Below are 23003 nucleotides of genomic sequence, written 5' to 3'. Positions count from 1 at the left end.
TCTCAAAGTTAAGAATGGATGAGAATAAAAAGCTGATCGAAGAGCCTGAGGCAATTGTTAACCGTAAGACTAAGAAGTTACGACGCAAGATGGTCGACTTAGTGCTAGTCCGATGGAAACATTCGAATGGGTCGAATCTCACTTGGGAAACAAAAAGTAACATAATGCGTCGCTACCCACATGTGTTTGCTGATATATGATTCCCGGACGGAATCATCCTAAGGGGGAGAGAATTGTAACACCTGGGTTTCGGGGCTAAGCATTTTTAGACAATGTAGTAGTCTAGATTAACTATTATAAATCTTTTTGAAGTAATAAAGATGAAATATTTAAATTCTATGTGAGTTATGTGTATTTGTGTGCTTATTACTTAATTATAAAAATATAATTAATAAAGGATAAAAATAAGCGTCAAAATTAAAGTGTGAGATAAGCCTGATATCTTTACATAAATTTGTAGTGGTAGAAACAAGGATTCCATGGATATAAAGAACGCTGAAATCTGAGTTATAACGAAGAAGTTATGGCCCGCCGAAGTTTCACGGCAAAACCGGCACGGCACCGGGAGACGTAAATAGTGAATTTACGATGGAGGACTTTTTAGCCTTAGTGATCTAAACCAAAGTTGTAGTATATGTTAAACCGAGAACATACATAAAAAGAACCCCCAAATCCGACTTCGTATGAGGAAGTTATGATTTTTCTAAGATTCGGCTTAGCAGTGCACGGCCCGAAACTCGAATTTTAGTTCGAGTGGTTTTTGGCTTACGTGACCTAAATGAGAGTTGAAGATCTCATTAATAGGAACTCAACAGTAAAAAGACAGACAAAAACGGAGTCCGTATGCAGGAGTTACGAATTCTCCGCGGTCATTTAGCAGTCTAATCTCCTCCTACTGTTAAATTTAAGATCGGTTGGGAATTAGCCGACGGAGTCTAAATGAAAGTTGTGGATCTTGTTTTTACCTACGCATGGAAAAGAAGAACGTCAAAAACGGAGCTCGTATGCGAAAGTTACGGGGTTTAGAAGTCGGAAGGATGCTGCTGCAAAAGGGGTGATGTGGCTGAATATGGGCCAAGGCTTTCTCCCCAAGGAAAGCCATCAGGTGATGACACGTGGCACCGACTCAGGGAGTCCGTCAAGATTTCACCCTATAAATATAAGTGTCGGGTTCTCTCATTTCTCACACCTTTCCCCACTTCTTTCTCTCTCTACACACTCTCTCTAGCCTATCCTAACCCTCCTAAGGTCTAGGTAAACCCCCTAGCACCCGAAGGAAGCCCCGAGAAAAGAGCCTTTCGGCTCAGAAACACTGCTCCAGTGAATCCCGGTTTTGAGAAAAACCCGTTGTAAGTGAGCTACACCTAGCCTGTCTTTAGTATAGATTATGCTTTAATATAGTAATGTTACTAGGACATTATAATAAGTACTTTGGCTATTATTATGGGTTATATAAGTATCGTTTAACGCTTATATAATAGTAATAATAGCTAGACTATTAATTAGTCTTGGTGAATATTAGACTAAACCCTAGTGGTAATGATACTAGGTTTTGCCAAAGGAAAATTATGTTAAGAGTAACGACGTGTTGTCCAAGCGCAGAGTCACCACCTACTCAGGTGAGTGCATAGTTACTTTCAGCTTACACATAGATATGAAGTATTTTATATAAATTACGTGTTGTGTGTGCATGTTATCTATATACTTGCTATCTATGTTGGATGAACAATTTTATACATGTTTTAAATGATTTAAATTGTATATGTTTTTATATCTACAAAATGTGTTGGGTAAAACATGGGTAGATGTAATAGTTGTTGTGTGACAAAATTATATAATGAGAGGCCTCGTTATAGATGTTATTGATGATCCATTCATCTAGCGGAGTATAGATGACGACCACAAACTATTCTAGACAATCCAATGGAAAAGCTAGCAGACTCGCAACATGTAGATGTTCATTTGAACTGTGTGTTTATTTGAACTGTGTGCTCACCAGGTGTACTCCATCCCCCACATGGTTGCCTTAAGGACATTTATTGCTGAGGAATCCCGTTAGCAGTAGTGTCCATCCCGATGATAGTCCTTAGACTAAATCCCTTGTGTTAGATGTTTTAGGGACGTAAAGTGAGGAAAACGGGAACATGTAATCGGGTTTGTTTGGTTTGATAAAGTTAATAAACTTATTTATTGTGGGTTGAAACCCTATGTGCTCACCAGGCTCCCAAGCCTGACCCACTTAGTTTTTTGTATTACAGGTAGTGGCGCATGAGCATAGGTGTGATGTCTTGCAATGAGATATTAAGGGGTTTTAAGCCTATAAATATAGAATAATGTAGTAAGGCCCATGTTGTATTGTTTATGCTTATGATCTGTATCGAACATGACATCCCGAGTCTTTTTTATGAAATACATTTCTATGGAAATTCTTTTGATAAATCTTTATCATATTTTGTTTTGGGACAAATTCCGCATTACTTTTATTTAAAATGTTACTCTGATTTTTAAACAAATCATAAACAAAAATCGGTCTTTTCTGGCCGTGAAAATGGGGATGTTACCCTTGTGGATCTGTCTCTACTTCATCTTGGCATCTTTTTGAAGTTAACAAGTCGTTACCTTGACTTATCTTTGGGTTGATCTCTTCATACAAAGGCTTAGGGCAATTTTCTAGTGGGTTGAGGGCTATTTCGGGTATTGGTCATGATATTAAGTGTCAACTTCAGATCTAGACTCCTCTATGTCCCTATAGCGATAAAGTTATTATATTTAGCAAGCTTAGGCCCTTCTCTTTGGGTTAAACCTTTCCCTTAACTTGGTTTTGGCATCTAGGACCATCTATATACGTAAAGTTTGCAACTTTACGTGGAAACCATGCCCTAGGAGGTTAGATATGTATTTTGGAGCTTTGGGGTAGCTTAAAAACGTCTGAATGAGAAATGGACTGAAGGGACTCGACGAGTTGCATGGTCAACTCGACAAGTCAGATGAAGATTAGTCGTGGTGGGTTTCGGCATGGACTCTATGAGTCAGTGAGGTGACTCGACAAGTCAGTTAAAGTTTTCCCGACATTTGGACACGCATGAACTCAACGAGTTGTCTATAACTTGGCGAGTCAACGAGGGCTTTCACGATTTCTCAAGTTCTGGAAGGACTCAATGAGTCAGTGAACTGCACTCGACGAGTTGGGTCAACATGGATTGTTGACCTTGACTGTTGACTTTGACTTTGACCAAGGGTTGACAAGTTTGACTTATGGGGTTATTTTAGTAATTTAGGAATTTATGGGAGCGAACCATTGGTGGATGTAGGTGTTGGAGTTGGAGCTGTATTTGGAGGAGTTTGACATTATCATTCCGAGTTACTTGTGAGGTGAGTTGTCCTCACAAGGTCGAAGGCACCAATGCCGACCCTTTTCAGATTTGTATTTGTGTTATTTGCATGATTTGCATATTTATTTACATCCTGGTAGTTAGGATGGTTATATGCTTAATGATCAGTTAGGTCTGTATCCTGGTATATAGGATATCTTAGTGACTAGTTAGGTCGGTATCCTAGTTATAGGATGTTGTTATGATTAATGATTTGTTAGATCGGTTTGACTGTTATATACATGCTAGCGTATGATATTTATGTGCACATGATTGTTTGATTGGGGTTGGGTTGAGGCGGACTTGCTTTGTGCTGAAGGCCAACATACCCTGGACGAACCAGATAGACTACAGACCTGGGAGGGCATACTAGTCAGGCCAAAGGCCCGACGAGCGGTTCGGAGAGGCTAAAGGCTCTGAGAGGCGGTCTAGACGTGCCGAAGGCTCGGAGAGCGGTCCAGATAGACTGAAGGCCTGTAAGGTAGTTCAGTCAGGTTGATGGCTCATTATGCATGTTTTTTGTTTATATGATATGATTATGATTGTATTGCGTTGGTATTTTGGGGAAACTCACTAAGCTTCAGGCTTATAGTTGTTGATTTTGTTTTAGGTACTTCTGATGATTGTAAGAAGGCGAAGGCGTGATCGTGACCTCCTTATGTTTTCATGATTTGATTCTGGGATACTCTGATATTAAACCATTTTGAAAACATGTTTGTAATAATTATTAATTTTTAAATGATTTAAAAAGTTTTAAATTGGCTTGAATTTTATGGATGTTACAAAAACATAGAAAATACATTTTTAATATATTATTCAATGATAAACAATTCAAAAGGAATATTCAACATAGTTAGTCTAAAAAAATATTTGATTTAAAAAACATATATTAACGATCTTACGATCCTACCGCAAAACGGACCAGATTGGAATCAGTTTATGTAGTTGGGATCGTAGGATCGTACGATCCTAGGATCAAGTGTAACATCCCAAGCTTGGAACAAGAAGTGAAGGGTGCTAAGTGTAAATAAAGGAAGGGACTCGACGAGTAGGTACGCTTACTCGCCGAGTCGGAGTAGGTTTGGATCGCGAATCAACTGACCAACTCGCCAAGTCGGAAGCTGGACTCGACGAGTTGGTGCTAGAATGAGAAAAACCCTAATCTTAGGTTTTGCACCCTATTTAAAGGACTTTATGTCCTTCTCCCATCCTATTATTCCCCCAGAGAGTTCTAGAAAACCCTAATTTCATGTGAGGCTTCATTGTTGAGGAGATTAGAGCTTGGAAGAGGAATTTGGTGGAAGGAGCCTGAGGAATTAGAAGCTAGCATCAAGGGGCTTGTATAGATCTGGGATCTACATCAGTTTGGGCACATCTTAGAGGTAAGGATCCATTGTCTTAAGCTATTTCCTTTTGGTTCATCCTTGGTGGTTGTTTTGGGAGTTCCTTAGCTTGTTTGAGATCTATTTCGGGTTTGTAGTTTACATTTGAGGTTGCTACTCTAGATCTAGGCTTATGATGGTCCATAATGTCATAAAGTTTATGTTTAAGAGTTGTTAGCGAAGCCCCTTAGTCCTTAAACCTAGCCATAGTGTGTTTTGAGCCTATATCTCCTTGGTCTCACGTAAAGTTTGCAACTTTATGTGAAGATTGGGTTGTAGAAGTGTGGATCTATGGTTTGGAGCCCCTGCATGGCTCGAAAAGCCTCTAAATGGATTAAGAACCGGAGGGACTCGGCTAGTCACATAGGTGTACTCAAAGAATTGTATGAACATAAGCATGGACTCGGCGACTTCAAAGAATAACTCGGCGAGTCTGTTGAAGATTGTCTTGGACTCGGTGAGTCTGTTCTTGGACTCGGCAAGTTTGTTCGCAGAACCCAACCTCATTTGGTTAAAGCCTTGTATTAAGTGAGTCGGTTGGCGACTCAGTGAGTTGGATAGGATGGGACTCAGAGATCGTTGGACTCAGCGAGTCTTGGGGCGACTCCGGTGAGTTAAGTTGAGTAATGAGATTTTTCTGGGTATGGGAACTCGGCGAGTAGAGTCAACCAGGAAGGTTGACTTTGACTGAGGAATTTGACTTTGACCAAGAGTTGACCAGTTTGACTCCCAAGGGTATTGTGGTAATTTTGGTATTTATGGAATTGGTTCTTTGGTAGTGTTTTGAGGTGAAGTTCGTGTTGGTGGTCGGAGCAGCTTGGTCTTATCTCGTAAGTCGGCAATTGCAGGTGAGTTATCCTCACTATATCGACAGGGTCTACGGCACCAAGGTCGGCCCTTTATCGGATGGAAATTGGGGTATTGTTTGTTATGTTATTGCTTTACTAGATTTGTATCTTGGTATTTAGGATGGTGTTATGTTAGTGACTTGGTTAAGGTCGGTACCCAGTATATAGGGTAATGTTATGCTAGTGACCGGTTAGGTTGGAATCCTAGTTAGGATGTTGATATGCTATGTGATCTGATAGACTGTTGTCTGGTTAAGGATTTGTTACGTGATTAATTGTTTTATGTGCACATGGTTGTTTGACGGGGGTTCGGGTTGAGGCGGGTCCTGTTTGTGCTGTAGTGTAACACACCTAGGGCGGACCGGATATTCCGAAGTCCCAGCGAGCGGTCCGGATGGGCGGAAGGCCCCAAGAGGGTGGACCAGACGTTCCGAGGCTCGGAGAGTGGACCAGGCCGACTGAAGGCCCGGTGCGGGCAGACCAGTCATACTGTAGACTCAGGGAGTGGACTAGGTGGATTGAAGTCCCAGTGCGGGCGGACCAATCACACTATAGACTCAATATACATGGCTACACTCAGAGGGTGGACCAGGTGGACTGAAGGCCCAGTGCGGTGGACCAGTCCCATAGTAGACCCGATGTTCATGGCTGTTCTATTTGTGCTACGTTCTGAGTATGTTTATGTGCGGTTGGTATTTTGGGGTAACTCACTAAGCTTTCGGGCTTACAGTTCAATGTTTTGTTTTAGGTACTTCAGTAGATCGTGGCAAGGCAAATGCGTGATCGTACCGCTCCTCATCTTTTATGATTTATGTGATATGGTTCTAGGGAATACTCTGATGTTTAAACTATTTTGAAAACGAGATGTATGAACTTAATGGTTTTTGAATGAATTAAAATGTTTTAATTTGGCTTAATTTTTACGGTCGTTACAAGTTGGTATCAGAGCCTTGGTTTGAGTGAATTGGAGGAACATTCGTGTGAATCTAGTCTCAAATCAAGGAGGGAATTTCAAAATTGTTTTCAAAATGGTTTTTTTGAAATAAGTAAAGGAGGACACATAGGGTACGATCAACCGGACCCAGTAAGTAGACCCCAATATACCATACAAGTTGTTTGATTATGTGATATGTTAGAACAACATGCTAGTACTAGGCTAGGGGTCTTCAGGAATTGCATGATAGAATTGCCTGATTATATGATGCCTGCTAGCCTAGAGTTTCCTTTGTTTGAAATTGACATCATTACTGTAGTTATTTGGTGTATGCATCATGGTTATACATAACTAAGATCTTATAGCCTGAGAATGTTTCATTTAGCCTTATGTTCTGTTCTTGTTTGATTGGGAGCTTAGGGTAGGTTTGGATATTCGAAAGTCTATGGGGTCCAGCGTTATGTATGGCTAACATACACTAGTGCTACAGGGTTGGTGTAAGTTTCATGGATGGGAGGGTTACGTGAGACTGGTAGGTCGGTTATGGGATAGTGGTGCTCCTTTAGGAGTGGGGATCAAGTGTTCGTTATGTACATGCGATTGTTACAGTGTTGTGGTGATACTTGATACAAATATGGGTAGGTTTGGAAGGTAGTATGGGCCCGTACTACTGAAAGCATAGGACCCATACACGTATCAAGGAAGTCACAACCCCTAGGGTTTTGTTGGGAGGTGGTTATCGGGATTATTATGAGGATTGACCAATATCTTGTGGTACATTTGCAGTATGGCGATTACGAGACGTCTCGGGGCAGGATTTGGCTCGAGATCGGGATCAGGAGAGGGTGATCAGGGTGGATCAGTACTACATGAGGTCGTTGGTCAGATGAGTACAGACGAGTTGGATGCCAGGATTTGTGAGATCCTGCATGATAAAGTTGCTGCTATGTTTCGGGCTGAGTTGCCGGAGATGTTTGGGTTGATCAAGACCGCCATGGTTGAGTACTTTGATGAGTGCTATGCAGCTCTTGAAGAAGAGACTGTCGCGGCAGCTACAACGGCTATAACAGCGGCAGGAGGAGGAGTCGGTCGGGTTTTTCAGTATCGGGACTTCGATAATACGAAGCCCCCTCCTTTAGATGGAGTTCAGGATCGGATCGTTGCTATGAGGTGGTTATCAGACGTGGAGGGTTGTTTCTTCACGTGTTCATGCCCTACGGATCAGAGGGTGAGTTGTGCTCTGAACCTTTTGAGGCTCGGGGCAAAGGATTGGTGGAGGTTGACTACGGGATCTTATTCTGATGTGAAGCGGGTTGCGGTTACTTGGAATCAGTTCCGGGAGATGTTCAACACTTGTTATGTTCCACGGGTTGAGAGAGAGAGGTTGGCTCAGGAGTTCCTAGAGCTGAAGTAGGATTCAGAGTCAGTGACGGAGATCACTAGGATGTTCACTGAGAGGGAGATGTTTTGCCTGGAGTTTGCTTTGGAGCAGACTCAGATATCCCGATATATGAGTATGCTCAAGAGGGACATCAGGCGGTTTGTGTCCACGTAGAGGCGTGATACTTTGTTAGAGCTGTAGGAGGCTGCCAGGCGGCCGAAGTTAGAGATGGAGTTGCAGGTGCGAGAGCAGAGGCAGGCCCCGGTGTAGTCGCAACCGGTGCCGAAACGGTCCAAGACCGTTGACTCTAGGGCTGGAGGTCAGAGCAGCCGCACTTGTGAGAAGTGTGGGAAGGGTCATGTCGGGTTTGTTGGTCCGGTGGTGCGTGTCGCAAGTATGGGAAAGAGGGGCATTATGCGAGGGATTGCCGTCAGTCGGTCCCGGCTCAGGATATGAGGATATGTTATCATTGTCATCAAGATGGACACTTGATGGTCAAGTGTCCACAGCTTGTTGCAAGACCGGTGCAGGCTCCAGCACCGGCCACATTGAGGATTACGGGTGGAGGTCCGGGTGGAGTGGAGCCTCCGAGGGCTCAGCGACGCACTTTCCAGCTTACAGCAGAGGAGGTCAGGGCAGAGCCGGATGCAGTTGCGGGTATGTTTCCATTTTGATGTCTTGTTTTCTTGTTGATTATGTGGTATTGTAAATTTGTTCGCCTTTTGCGCATGATTCATAGTATGTTTGGGGATCTTAGTAGTTAGGAGTTGTAGTTGGTTAGCGTTCAGAAGAATTCTTGGTCAAAAGGTAAGGTATATGATCTCATTGCTTGGAATAGCAACGGCGTTGCGAGAAGTGTTTAGTTGAGATTCGAATTTCCTTGGAATTTGGGATGTACGGTGTCGGGAGAGTGACCTGTGGAGGTTGCTCACTCCAAAGGGATTTGGTTCCTGGAGTAAAGGGGGAAACTTTATCAAGTTATGTCAGTTTGTCAGCGGAAGTTAGTAGTTGTGACAACCCGATATTTTCTATCCTGTACAGTCAAACACTGCATAGAAAGTCAAACTCATTCCTGCTACCTTTTAGCACGTTTGGTATCCGTTTGAGCATTTTGACCTTTAATTCTTCAAGAGGTAAACATAGGACGTATACTCCAGGGCATTTTGTGCATCTTAGAAGTCTCAAAACTCCAAGAGTTTAGAGTTTACGGCCCAAATGGCATTTGGACCGTAAAACCTAATGACTATATATATGGCACTTAGCCATTTTTCCTTCATTTCTTTCATTTCAACTAAAGAAAACCCGATTTCTCTCCCAAGGATCTTCAAGCTTTCGTCCAAATTGTAAGTACTTCTATCCTAGAGTATATTAAGGCTTGTTATACTTCCATATACCAAGAAATCATCCAAGAAACACCAAGAACAAGGTGTTTACGGTCCAAGGTGTTCTTGGACCATAAACCCTAAAATGGGTGCCAAAGTGTGCCCTAGTTCCTTCTAAGCCTTGACAACTAGCATATATCCTTTCCTTGATGAGTTTAGCACTTGAAAAACACCGAAAACCCCCATGAACATGAGTTTACGGTTTGGGAATCTCCCAAAACCGTAAACACCCCTAAAGGGTGTTTTGATGCCCCTAACACCTTAGTAAGCCTTGGATATTAGCATAAAACCTTACACCATTTCACTAAGGACTTCAATACACGAAATGATACTTCTTACCATGAGTTTACGGCCGTAAACTCATGGGGAAGCGGTCCCCAGACCGTAAACGCCATACAAGGCCATTCTTGGACCTTAAACTCACCCAACCTCTTGTTTAAGCCTTGGAACACTTAACCACTTAAGTTATAAAAGTTTTGAGCCTCATTTGGTGACCTAATTGAGAGTTTATGGCCAGGAGTAAACTCCCCTGGGCTGTAAACTCCAACAAACATGGTCCATTGACCATAAACTCCCGTATAAGGCCTTGCATACCTTTGTTGCAACCCGATAGTCTCCTAACACTTTGACCAAAGTGTTTTCATCACATTAAGATGTTTATACATGTTTAATTAGTGTTATAATCACTAATTATATATATACATATGTCTTCATATGTTATTAGGATCATTGTTTGTGTCTAAGTCTTCACTTGACACCAAGTACTTGTCCGACACTTCCATCCGATCCGCTCACTGCAGGTGAGTTTATACCCCTTAATTAACCTTTTAAATGTTTTTAAATGTTTATAAATGCTTTATGGGGGGAATACAAGTTGAATCATGCTAATTGTTATATCAATCACATGTGATTAATAACTAGCATGCAAATGAATTTACTATATGTTAACTGTTTTACCAAACAGATTTCTTCAAATGACTTTCTTAAACGTTTTTACATGTTTAAAACCCTTTATCAAATTGTCTTACATACTGTAAGTTTCCTTTCAAACTCTGTTACAAATGTGTTTTCAAACAAAGGTTTTCCTTATACTTAAACTGTCTTATCAAACAAAATACTTTCAATCGTTTTATAAACTGACATCAAGTCATCGTTTCTTAGTGTTAACCTTTTCAAAGGTTTTACAAAACTTCTTTTATGATTTTATATTGTCAAATGCATGCCTAGATATGTATAGTTATATAAATAATGTTTAAAGGACTTAGGATGGTTAGCTCGCCTTATTTCCTTTTCCTTGTTGGGATGTGGCCTTAGGGCATCAGTTGCTCGTCCGAATGTTGTCTAAATATTAATATATATATATATATATATATATATATATATATATATATATATATATATATATATATATATCATGTATACATATATAGGTATAAAGGTTCCATTAGTCAGTTCACTAGCTTTGGGTAGCAAAGGTATACTTTTGATTATACTCGTACATTACTAGTAACTATAATAGGTATAGTTAAGAGATACTACTTACAATTCCAAGTACAATGAATCACACAAGAGTCAGTTCATTCATGAGTCTATAATAATACATTACATGTTACATGAATACATTTACTTAGATACGCTTACATGAATATGTTTACATAGATATGCTTACATGAATACGTTTACATAGGTACGCTTACATGAATACGTTTACATAGATACGCTTACATGAGTACGTTTACATAGATACGCTTACATGAATACGTTTACATAGATATGCTTATAGAGATACGTTTACATTGATACGTTTACAGAGATACGCTTACATGAACACGTCAACATTAATACGTTTAATAGATACTATTACATAGGATCTGTTACAAACATTTCGGGACTTACCATTACACATCCAAAGTTGTTAGCTACAGTAGGGAAAAGGAGCATCGACGGGTGTCCACGGTTGTACTGTTCGGCGAGTTTCCACGCCGTGATTATCCTAGTGCAAAAGGATACATTCTTAGTTATTATGTTATTTTTCTTCCTTTACTTTGTGACATATTCACATAAACGACGAGGTAGGATATATTTGATATAAATAAACTATTTTCCTTATTACATTTATATTGCGACTCTTACGCATAAACGATGAGGTATACTATAGTTTTATACTAAAAGTTAAACAGGGAAAAAAACCGTCACATTTACAGTGACGCTTACTTACAAAACAGTCAAGTCTTGGTAGAAGACTACTTTTTATACTAGTAGGAAATATGGGATTTTCTAGGGTTTTCAAACGTTTATGATTACTTACAAACATTTTCATATTTATACAAACTTTTCTCCAAATGTTTAAAGTCTTTACTTTACAGTTTTACAAATAAAAGACACACTAATACTTACGAATTCACCAGCTTTATTGCTGATACTCGCTTTCAAAATAACTTGTATTCTCAGGTCACAAATAGACAGGTACGATGACCAGGTTTTGTGAAGACGGAGCGGTCAAGACTCATCTTTTATTTTGAACATTATTTATGTTGTCCTATACTATGAAAGAACACACTTGTAATTAAAATTATACTATTAATGCAATGGATGATGTTGTTGCTTGTTTACTACTTTACATTGTTGTGATACATTACATGACGTCCTCCGCCCCAGAACGTTTCCGCCATTCTCAGTTTTGGGTTGTGACAGTAGTAGGTACACTAAGTGGGTAGAATTGGAAAATTCTCTGGTGAAACAGCAAGCATCCAGGTTTATTAGTGTTGTTAACCGAGAGTGTGGCACGATTGGAGCAAGTGATAGCCAAGTGGGCAGGGAATAGACCATGGTTTCAGGAAAAGTAGTTGGTTGATGTGAGGCTTGGGTTAGGCCATGGAAAGGATTCCAGGAACGAAACTGGAGTTTGGAACCCCAAGAGGGCTAGAACAGATTGCATGGGAGAGATTCCCGGGAAGGATGGTTTAGGGTGGCGTACGACTGTTTTGAGCAGTCCGGATAGACTGAAGGCCGGAAGGTGTACCAGTCTGGCCGAAGGCTCGGGGAACGATCTAGACAGGCTGAAGGCCCAGGAGGGTGGTCCAGACATGTTGAAGGTTCCGAGAGTGGTCCAGATTGGCTGAAGGCCTAGAAAGGCGGTCTAGTCGTGTTGAAGACCATGTATGTGTTAGTGGATCGGGATGAGGAGAATAAGTGAATATGTCGCCATGAAATGGTAATCGATATGGTATGGCTCCAAGTATTGATCATGGCGATGGAGTTGGATGGAGGTCGTGCGTGCGCCTAGATAGTATGTGATCGGATTCGGAGTATATGAGAGTTCGAGAATAGCAGTTGCTCTACATGGATAGTCTAGAGTGGAGTTAGCATAGTAGCACTTGCAGGTGTGGCAAGGGTTGTTGAGTAGATTTCCTGGAAGGGAAAGGTATGTAGCTCCAGAAGGAGTGTGGGTCCTCTAAAAGGAAAACAGTAGTGTGAATGGATGATCGGAAGTACTTCAGTTATTAATAGTAAGCACTGGGGTTGTACTAAATATATGGTAGCACTTACGGGTTGGATTCCCATTGAGGTTGTAGCAATGTTGGATGATGCGCGAGCATGTTTTTAGTATCCTTGGAAGAGGAGGAGGATAGTGGTTCCAAATTGGAGGTTTGGACAAAGGAAGGTGAGACAGCAGGTTAACAGACTCGGGAGTAGTCTAGACCGGTGCTGAGGACTGTATGAGGATATTACAGTCAGAGGTCAAGGACCTAGAGGTCGTGATAGGGAGGTGTAAGTGGGTTGCACTCCGTTGTGTCGAACCAAAGGGTTCGAGGGTGACGCAAGGAAAAGATCCTTGTTTTCTAGTATGGTTGTGGTCATGAGCTATGGACGTAGTGGTGTTCCATCCTAGGGATGGCTATACCATCGTAGGTGTGCCTGGTTTTTCAGCCCGAGGCTGTTTGGGGCAGGTTCGATTTGTATGAACATTATAGCTGGGTGTTTAGGAGGGTTAATCGGAAGTTGTGAATTCTTTCATCATGTCAGAACGGTAAGGGATTTGATCCAGGGAGGAAATGGGATGAGTTTCCATTGGTGTGAGTTGAGAGAAGTGGTGCCAGATGGGCAAGAGATAGCGGGATAATACTGGGTCAAGACCCGGTGGTTTAGAATGGTATCCGGTTTCGCAGGTGGTAAATGAATGCGTAAAGCGAAAGTAAGGTAGTGTCTTCTAGTGGCACTTAGTTGATGGTGTTGTTATCAGAAAAGAAGTCGGTGGCCGGCTCGAAGCGGTTATCAGGACCCTGCAAGGGAAGAGGTGAATTTTAAGGATTCGATGGCAATGTTTGAACGAATCTGGGTCGATTGAGATCAGTGGATGCATTGTGGGAGTATCATCCGGAAGTTTGTGTTGTCGCAGGCTTCGAGGATGAAGCCTAATTTAAGTGGGGGAGAATTGTAACATCCCAAGTTCGGAACAAGAAGTGAAGGGTGCTAAGTGTAAATAAAGGAAGGGACTCGACGAGTGGGTACACTTACTCGCCGAGATGGAGCGGGTTTGGATCGCAAATCAAATGACCAACTCGCAGAGTCGGAAGCTGGACTCGACGAGTTGGTGCTGGAATAAGAAAAACCCTATACTTAGGGTTTTCACCCTATTTAAAGGACTTTATGTCCTTCTCCCAGCCTATTATTCCCCCAGAGAGTTCCAGAAAACCCTAATTTCGTGTGAGGCTTCATTGTTGAGGAGATTGGAGCTTGTAAGAGGAATTTGGTGGAAGGAGCTTGAGGAATTAGAAGCTAGCATCAAGGGGCTTGTATAGATCTAGGATCTACATCAGTTTGGGCACATCTCAGAGGTAAGGAGCCATTGTCTTAAGCTATTTCCTTTTGGTTCATCCTTGGTGGTTGTTTTGGGAGTTCCTTAGCTTGTTTGAGATCTATTTCGGGTTTCTAGTTTAGATCTGAGGTTGCTACTCCAGATCTAGGCTTGTGATGGTCCATAATGTCATAAAGTTTATGTTTAAGAGTTTTTGGTGAAGCCCCTTAGTCCTTAAACCTAGCCATAGTGTGTTTTGAGCCTATATCTCCTTGGTCTCACGTAAAGTTTGCAACTTTATGTGAGGATTGGGTTGTAGATGTGTGGATCTATCGTTTGGAGCCCCTGCATGGCTCAAAAAGCCTCTGAATGGATTGAGAACCGGAGGAACTCAACAAGTCACTTGGGTGTACTCGACAAGTTGTATAAACATAAGCATGGACTCTGCGAGTTGGAAGAACAACTCGGCGAGTCTGCTGAAGACATAGGCGAGTCTGGTCTTGGACTCGGCGAGTCTGTTCGTAGAACCCAACCTCTTTTGGTTAAAGCCTTGTATTAAGTGAGTCGGTTGGCGACTTAGTGATTCGGACAGGATGGGACTCAGAGATCATTGGACTCGGCGAGTCTTGGGGCGACTCGGAGAGTTAAGTTAAGTAATGAGAGTTTTCTAGGTATGGGAACTCGGCTAGTCGACGGGGTGACTCAGCGAGTAGAGTCAACCAGGAAGGTTGACTTTGACTGAGGACTTTGACTTTGACCAAGAGTTAACCAGTTTGACTCCCAAGGGTATTGTGGTAATTCTGGTATTTATGGAATTAGTTCTTTGGGAGTGTTTTGAGGTGAAGTTCGTGTTGGTGGTCGGAGCAGCTTGGTCTTATCTCTTCAGTCGGCAATTGCAGGTGAGTTATCCTCACTATATCAACAGGGTCTACGGCACCAAGGTCGGCCCTTTATCGGATGGAAATCTAGGTATTGTTTGTTATGTTATTGCTTTGCTAGATCTGCATCCTGGTATTTAGGATGGTGTTATGTTAGTGACTTGGTTAAGGTCGGTACCCGGTATATAGGGTAATGTTATGCTAGTGACCTGTTAGGTCGAAATCCTGGTTAGGATGTTGATATGCTATGTGATCTGATAGACTGTTGTCTGGTTAAGGATTTGTTATATGATTAATTGTTTTATGTGCACATGGTTGTTTGACGGGGGTTTGGATTGAGGCGGGTCCTACTTTGTGCTATAGGCCAACATACCCAGGGCGAACCGGATATTCCGAAGTCCCAGCAAGCGGTCCGGATAGGCTGAAGGCCCCAAGAGGGCGGACCAAACGTGACGAGGCTTAGAGAGTGGACCAGGCCGACTGAAGGCTTGGTGCGGGCGGACCAGTCATACTGTAGACTCAGGAAATGTGCCAGGTGGATTGAAGGCCCGGTGCGGGCGGACCAATCACACTATAGACTCAATATACATGGCTAGATTCGGAGGGTGGACCAGGTGGACTGAAGGCCCGGTGCGACGGACCAGTCCCACAGTAGACCCGATGTGCATGGTTGTTCTATTTGTGCTATGTTATGAGTATGTTTATGTGTGGTTGGTATTTTGCGGGTCACTCACTAAGCTTTCGGGTTTACAGTTCAGTGTTTTGTTTCAGGTATCGTGGCAAGGCAAATGCGTGATTGTACCGCTCCTCATGTTTTATGATTTATGTGATATGGTTCTGGGGGATACTCTGATGTTTAAACTATTTTGAAAACGAGATGTATGAACTCAATGGTTTTTGAATGAATTAAAATGTTTTAATTTGGCTTAATTTTTACGGTCGTTACAAGTTGGTGTCAGAGCCTTGGTTTGAGTGAATTGGAGGAACATTCGTGTGAATAAAGATCACGATTTTAACAATCATAAATTATACACATAAGTTTTAAAATTCAATATGTTAATATGGCCTAAAAATAATGTAATACAAAATTGGTGTTGTTAGTTATTTTATTCTTTTGCTTTTTGATATAACAACTATTCTCTAGTGTTATCAAGTTGTAAATAAAATATATAATAAATAGGAGTAGATGTAGATGTCTTAGGTGTAAGAGCAGTGAGTGTCATAACATACCAACCATACTTTTTATATCAACCATACTTTTTAAATGTCACGTCATTTTTTACCATATCATACAAAACCGGTAGATGTCATATCTCATTTTACCATACTTTTTATTAATTGAATAAAATGTAAACAATTAATAAATGAAATGAAAATACTTCATTTATTAAACAAAATACATGCTAAAAAAACAAAACATATTTAAAAAAATTGAAACATAGTTGAACAAGTTGTCTAATCATTTTCATTTGACACATCATCAAAATCTTCATCACCATCTCCTTCAAACATTTCCAATTCCTCATTTATATCGTTGAATAAGTTGTCTTTAACAAAATCGTCGACAATGGGTTCCCTTCGAACATTGAAGACGTGTTCCACCAAATCAGCACGAAAGTTGTGGTGTCTAACTCGGTCGTACATTTCCGCTTTGTTCACCATGTAAGCCTCCGAACCAATACCAACTCGTTTGACATTTGGTAAATTCTCAGACTCGTTGTAATGGCGAATTGCCCTCTCCTCATCTTCTAAAATCATATTATGCAATATGATACATGCATACATCAAACTACTTATTCGTCTGCACTCCATAGATTGTGCTGGTACAGAGAGTATCTGCCAACGCCTCTTTAGGACACCAAATGTGCGCTCGATACCCTCCCTAGTAGATTCTTGTGCCACTTTAAACTTTAATCGCTTTTCATCATTTGGACATGTGAACGATTTCAAAAATACTGTTAACTCGAGATATATTCCATCAGTAAGGTAATGCCCACGCTTGTGTGACGTCTCATTTGCTACAAACGGTACATCATATGATTTCCCAAGGTAGATGTTGTTAAATATTTGTGATTGGCCTAGAACATTGATGTCGTTGTTGGCACCCGATGAACCAAAAAATGCATGCCAAATCCAAAGGTAATATGCTGCCACTTCTTCTAAAATTATTGTCGGTTGTTTTTGATCACCCCGCGTAAACTGACCGTGCCACGCATTAGGGCACATTACCCACCCCCAATTCATATAATCAATACTATCAAGCATTCCAGGGAACCATGCTTGTTTCCATGTGTAATATATAGTTGATAGATGTCGCTAATTGTAGGCTTACGTAAATAGCAACTGAGGTAGAGGATAATCACAACTTAAACAAACATGGATAGACAATCTCGTGTTATGCGCTCTGAATTCATGAAATACTCATCTCACGAGTCCGGTCCCATGCCGAATGCTAGTTGACGAATTGCAGCTGTATATTTTGGATTGTAGAAAAAACTTTTTTACCTCTTCCATCAACTCGCTGCTGAAAATATGGAAACCGATTTTGTATATCATCAACAATGCATAAAGATAAAACCTTATGCATCCGTAATCGACGCCTGAATTTTTCTGCGAACACTACATCAAAAAAAATGTAGTCGTTCACCAATAGGTTGTGCACAACTTCAGAATCCCTCATTAAAGGAGGATTTCTTGTTTTTGGACTTGAACTTTCGCCTTCATTTTCTTCCAAATAAGCAAGTTTTGTGTGCCTGACGTCTTCGATAAACCCCGCTTCCTAAAACGCCAACATATTGGATGAAGTGGAGGAAGACGAAGAATTTTAAAATACAGTTTTTGAAAACTGTAAAGGGAATTTGGTGTTTATTGGTGATTTAAAATTAAGAATTGAAATTTAATTTATAGGGAAATAAAAAAAATAGATAACGGCTATTTCTCAATGTTCACATGCGGCAACACCATAACTCACATCTTCCATACTGCATTTTTTTTACCCTTGGTACGTTGTTCACTGCATACCACATCTTAACTATAGATAAACTTTCTACTAGAGTTAATCTTGTAGAAAGTGATCCCTATTAAGGTGAATGTTATTGCTCGGAGGTTATATATAGATAAACTTTCTACTAGAGTTAATCTTGATAAACTTAGGGTTTCCGTGCCACCTTTGCTTTTCTCGATTTGTAATGCTACTTTGAAAAGTTCTTTTGATGTATTATTTTTTGTCGGCTTGCCTTGGAGTTACATGATCAGATTTTTCGTTGGTGGGGCTTTGAGGTTCATACTATGTTCTCTTTTTTAGATTGGTGCTCTTAGTTAACGTCTTTTCGTCTTTATGGAAAAGCCAAAACGTGGGTTGAGGGTTTATTTCGGCTTGGTGGCACATTTGGAAATTTCGAAATGCCTTGCTTTTTGCGACTCAGAAGCCAAAACCGGAACAACTTTTTGACAACTTTGTCACTTAGACTTTCTTATGGTGTAATGTTAGGTCCAAAAAAACATATTAACCGGATAAGTTGGCTCCAAAACCACTTGTTTGCAGTTTCTTGATGTTTTTGTTTGGCTACTTTCTTGCTAGTCGGTAATAAAATCTCTATCGTTCTATAAAAACAATGCTCTAAAAAACCATTAAAACCAAAATTTTGGAATTGATAAAAATCATTAAATTACTAAAACAATTCATTAGTACAATTCGTAAAAAATCAAGGTTGCAAAAGTCATCCTAGGCGGCCGATTAATCGAAATCGGGTAGAAGTCAATGCACCTAATTAAGAATCGGCCTAAAACTCGGAATCGGTCAAAATCAATCGAATTCGGTTAAGATCGGTCAAAATCATAGAAAATCGAAAAAACTCAGAAATTTCGATTTTTTTTTTTAAAATGTATATAATTGTTATTAATATTTACCTATTTTGTTATAACTTCTAATAAACTTGTTATATTTGTTATAAATAAATTTTGTTTTTAAAATTAGTTTCATATAATTTATCTAATCTGAATACACCGAGTACACCCCGCCTAAACCAAATATTCGCTAGGCACTAGTCGGTCGCCTAGAACGCCTAACAAGTTTTGCAACATCAGTAAAAATGATTGACAAAATTGCAAAAATGATCTCTGTGGTTAGGTCGAAATTGCCACTTTGGGCCAAACAGGTTTGGACTAGCACTCATGGTCCAACTATTTTCATTTTCTTGGCAATTTGGTCCAATTTACTTTAAACTTTTTTGTAATGACGATTTTGCCCTTGCTTTTGCTTTTCCTGTTTTATTTATTTATTTATTTATATAGTTTAATATTAAAAAAAATAGAAAAAGAAAATAGCTCTCTCTCTCTCTCTCCTATATTCCTCACATCTTTTTGCTAGAATCCTCCAAAACCACCGGTCATCGCCGCCACACCTACGACCACTGATCAACTCTAGCACCACCATTAATCAACGTCGACAACAACACCTATGGACACCTCCACTAACACCCTTGCATCATATGAAAGTCGGATCGAGCTACAGAACTAGACTGAGTTGGCTACAACCACTACTACCAGTTAAAATGTATCAAAAATGTTTGTTGATCTAAAAACAAAAGAAAGTGGCGGCGACGATACACCGGATGAACTACGACGAACAAATATCTCCAGTGATGACGGGCGATGATACGACTATTAGAGCTTCTTCAAACGAAGCTAGGGTTTTTAATGAAAAGGGTCGGACGGAGCTAGGGTTTGCAAACCCTAAAATGGTGAAAGTGAGAGCAAGGCTGTGACGATGTAGTAGTTGTCGACGCTGTCTTCCAACGCTCGAGGTGGAGATCTGGTAAGATAGGGTGTTCAATGGATCTTCACCTTCAAACAGCCACAGATCCGACAATGTTGCAGATCTGGTAGGACGAAGCTGCTCTACACCTGTTACGACGAACACACAACGTTGAAAACCCTTGGGGGGTTTTGATACCTTTCCAATCTTTGTCTTTGAAGCCCTTCCGTGCCACTGCAAACCCTAGCAACTCAACGAAGACAATGGTTGAGCCGCTACAAACTCTGAATTTAGGGTTTATTGGTGGCTTAGGTTTTCATTTCTTGGTGGCTAAGTCGATTTTTCGGAGCTGTGATGGTTAATTTGTCGGAGCTGAGAACAACATAACTTTGAATTTAGGGTTTATTGGCGACTTGGGTTTTCATTTCTTGGTGGCTAAGTCGATTTGTCGGAGCTGCGATGGTCAATTTGTCGGAGGTGAGAACAACATAACAGTGGGTAAAGAGATGGGTGCATGTTTGGTAGTGCTACACGACCGAAGGGAGGCGGGGAGGGGCTGCGAAGTTGGTGGTCGACAGCCTCCTTTCTTCGTCGGAGGAAGAGATGGTGAGAAATGACCAGGTCAACTGTTTTTTTTGTTGAGAGAGAGAGAGAGAGAGAGAGAGAGAGAGATGTATTTTTATTTTTATTTTTCTTTTAAAGATTAAACTATATAAATAAATAAATAAAACTGAAAAAGCAAAACCAAGGGAAAAATCGTCATTACAAAAAAATTTAAAGTAAAATGAACCAAAGTGGTAAGAAAATAAAAACCTTTGGACCATGAATCCTAATCCAAACCTGTTTGGCCCAATGTGGCAATTTTGACATAACCTCAAGGACTATTCTTGCAATTTTGTCAAAATGATTTATTATGTTTGATGGGATAAACAATGATTTATTAGGTACGCGGGTTGCTTTTCTTCCTACCATGATATAAAATAAAACTTACAATCTAACCCATTTATAAATATAAAGTTCATAATAACACAGATCTTGTTTAAATACTCTCAAACCTCAAATTAAACTAGATAATATTTAAATAATTTACAGCTTATGTATGTATCAATTGTCCGATGTTATTCTATTATCATCTTATTCTTTGGCTTGAGTGTAGTCTCTAGGGATATGAAAATGAAATGAATTTTTATATTCATTTAGTTTTTTGTAGTATTGTATGATTTATTATATTATAATTACTCCTTTTTAGTTATATAAATATTGAAAAATTATATATATATATATATATATATATATATATATATATATATATATATATATATATATATTGTTTTTTTGTTTTTAATGATTTTTCACTATTTATTAAACTAAAAAAGATTAATTGTAATAAAACAAATCATACAATACTACAAAAAAATAAATGAATATAAAAATTCATTTCACTTTCATATCCCTACAGACGACACTCAACCCAAAGAATAAGATGATAATAGAATAATATCGGACACTTGATACATACAAAAGCTGTAAATGCATGACACCAAAATCTTTGGAAGATAACACAGGACGATTTACTCACATCATTCTCTGATTTCTCTCAAAGTCTCAATACCCTTTTCACCAATTCATTTTAGTGGCAAAATATATAAAAAAGAAGATTAATAGACATAAATTAAATGCGAAATCAAAGCTTACAAATGAAAATATATACTCAAGTAGTCAGGGTATTTTCGTAATTAAAATGAAAAACTAAGGGTTATACAATTGCCCATTACATCTACATTTCCAACCGAGTGGCTTGTAATTCGAGTACCTGTTTCCCGATGAGGACGCCGGAGGTTGATCGTAGTAGTCCACCGGTTTAACTCGGTTGTGACCGGGCATCGTCGGCACCTGCACCGCCATGCATGGGTGGCAGAGGTTGCACTTGTTGTGACAGCTCGGCGGCGTTGAACCCAGTCTGGTTTTCTCTTCATATAATAAAACCTGAGAAAAGTAAACAATTTAGAACCCCAGATGATCTCGATGCATAATTGACGATTCAGGGAAGAGTAATTACTCGGATGGGGGTGGTTTTTGAAAGATTCATATGAACACGAGAGGAATTAGAGGTCAAAGAGAGAAGATGGAGAGTGATTAAGATAGAGATTATGATTGATTGAAGTGAATTCATGGCCATGGAAGCATTTTAAACTATATCGGACCACCACCGGCGCCGCCGTCGCTAGTGAACCAAATTTGGGTATTGAATCACACCCCACAATCAAACACGGGGATTTCTTTCTTTCTTTCTTTCTTTCTCTCTCTATCTTTCTGCCCAACGTTTTGTATCTGTATGTACGAGTGAGAGAAGGTGAAAAGAACAAGACAGGAAGCGGAAAGGGGAAGAAGTTAGAAGAAATGGAAGATTTATGGGCCCACTCTCACTACGCTTCTTTTCTTTCCACATACATGACCTATTCCCCACTACTTTTACCGTTTTCCATCTTTGCTTTTTACTCTTTGAAATTTAGGCAGAATCTTGTATTCATGTATTTATGTATTTAAAAAAATAGGGTATTCAAGTATATTATAAATTAGTCTACGGTGTAGTTTTTGTTAGGCCGTTCAGAATACCGAGTCCGAATACATCTGCTGCCCACAACGAAGGTGAACATCATTCCAGTGTCCTGTTCTCCTTGATCGTGGTTGGTTGTTGTGGGGAGAACGATAGACCATGACCAAATACGTGAGGGGCTAGTTTCAATGTTGTAGCCGTTAAACGGCAAATATATATATATATATATATATATATATATATATATATATATATATATATATATATATATATATATATATATATATATTAACTTATTAATACAACCTCATTCAATAATATTTTCAAAGTAATCTTCTATTTTATACTGTTTAAAATATCAAATAGATAGATTTTTTTTTACAAATTTTGGTTCAGATGATAATAAGCAGTTTATCACAATATTTTTTAATGTTGTACAAAACATAGGTGATGAAAAGCGTACAAATTTTACGCATGTAAAAACGATTGTCAAACCAAGATCATCAAACCACACACGAGCTTTTGATACAAGATTATTTTGTTGATAATTTTATTTATAATGATGATGATTTCGAACATCGTTTTCGTCTTAATAATGCATTGTTTTTACGTATTAGTAATGTTCTAGCGTTATGATATGAATATTTAAAAAAAACAGATGCCAAATGTAGAATGAGTTTTAGTGCTATACAAAAATGTGTGATTACACTTAGATA

At 39.7% G+C, this 23003-nt stretch overlaps 1 protein-coding gene across 1 annotated transcript; it reads right to left on the bottom strand.

Annotated features, from left to right (window-relative positions):
• Positions 1-16429: 16429 nt before the first annotated feature.
• LOC111899222 (uncharacterized) lies at positions 16430-17200 on the bottom strand. Its single transcript, XM_023895089.1, has one exon. It carries the CDS (start codon positions 17198-17200, stop codon positions 16430-16432), a length of 771 nt encoding a protein of 256 aa, XP_023750857.1.
• Positions 17201-23003: the final 5803 nt, after the last annotated feature.

The sequence above is a fragment of the Lactuca sativa genome, chromosome 5, assembly GCF_002870075.4.
Source record: "Lactuca sativa cultivar Salinas chromosome 5, Lsat_Salinas_v11, whole genome shotgun sequence".
Classification (NCBI taxonomy): Eukaryota; Viridiplantae; Streptophyta; class Magnoliopsida; order Asterales; family Asteraceae; genus Lactuca; species Lactuca sativa.
The sequence above is the reverse complement of the archived record's forward strand: the minus strand, read 5'-3'. Positions and strand labels throughout refer to the sequence as shown.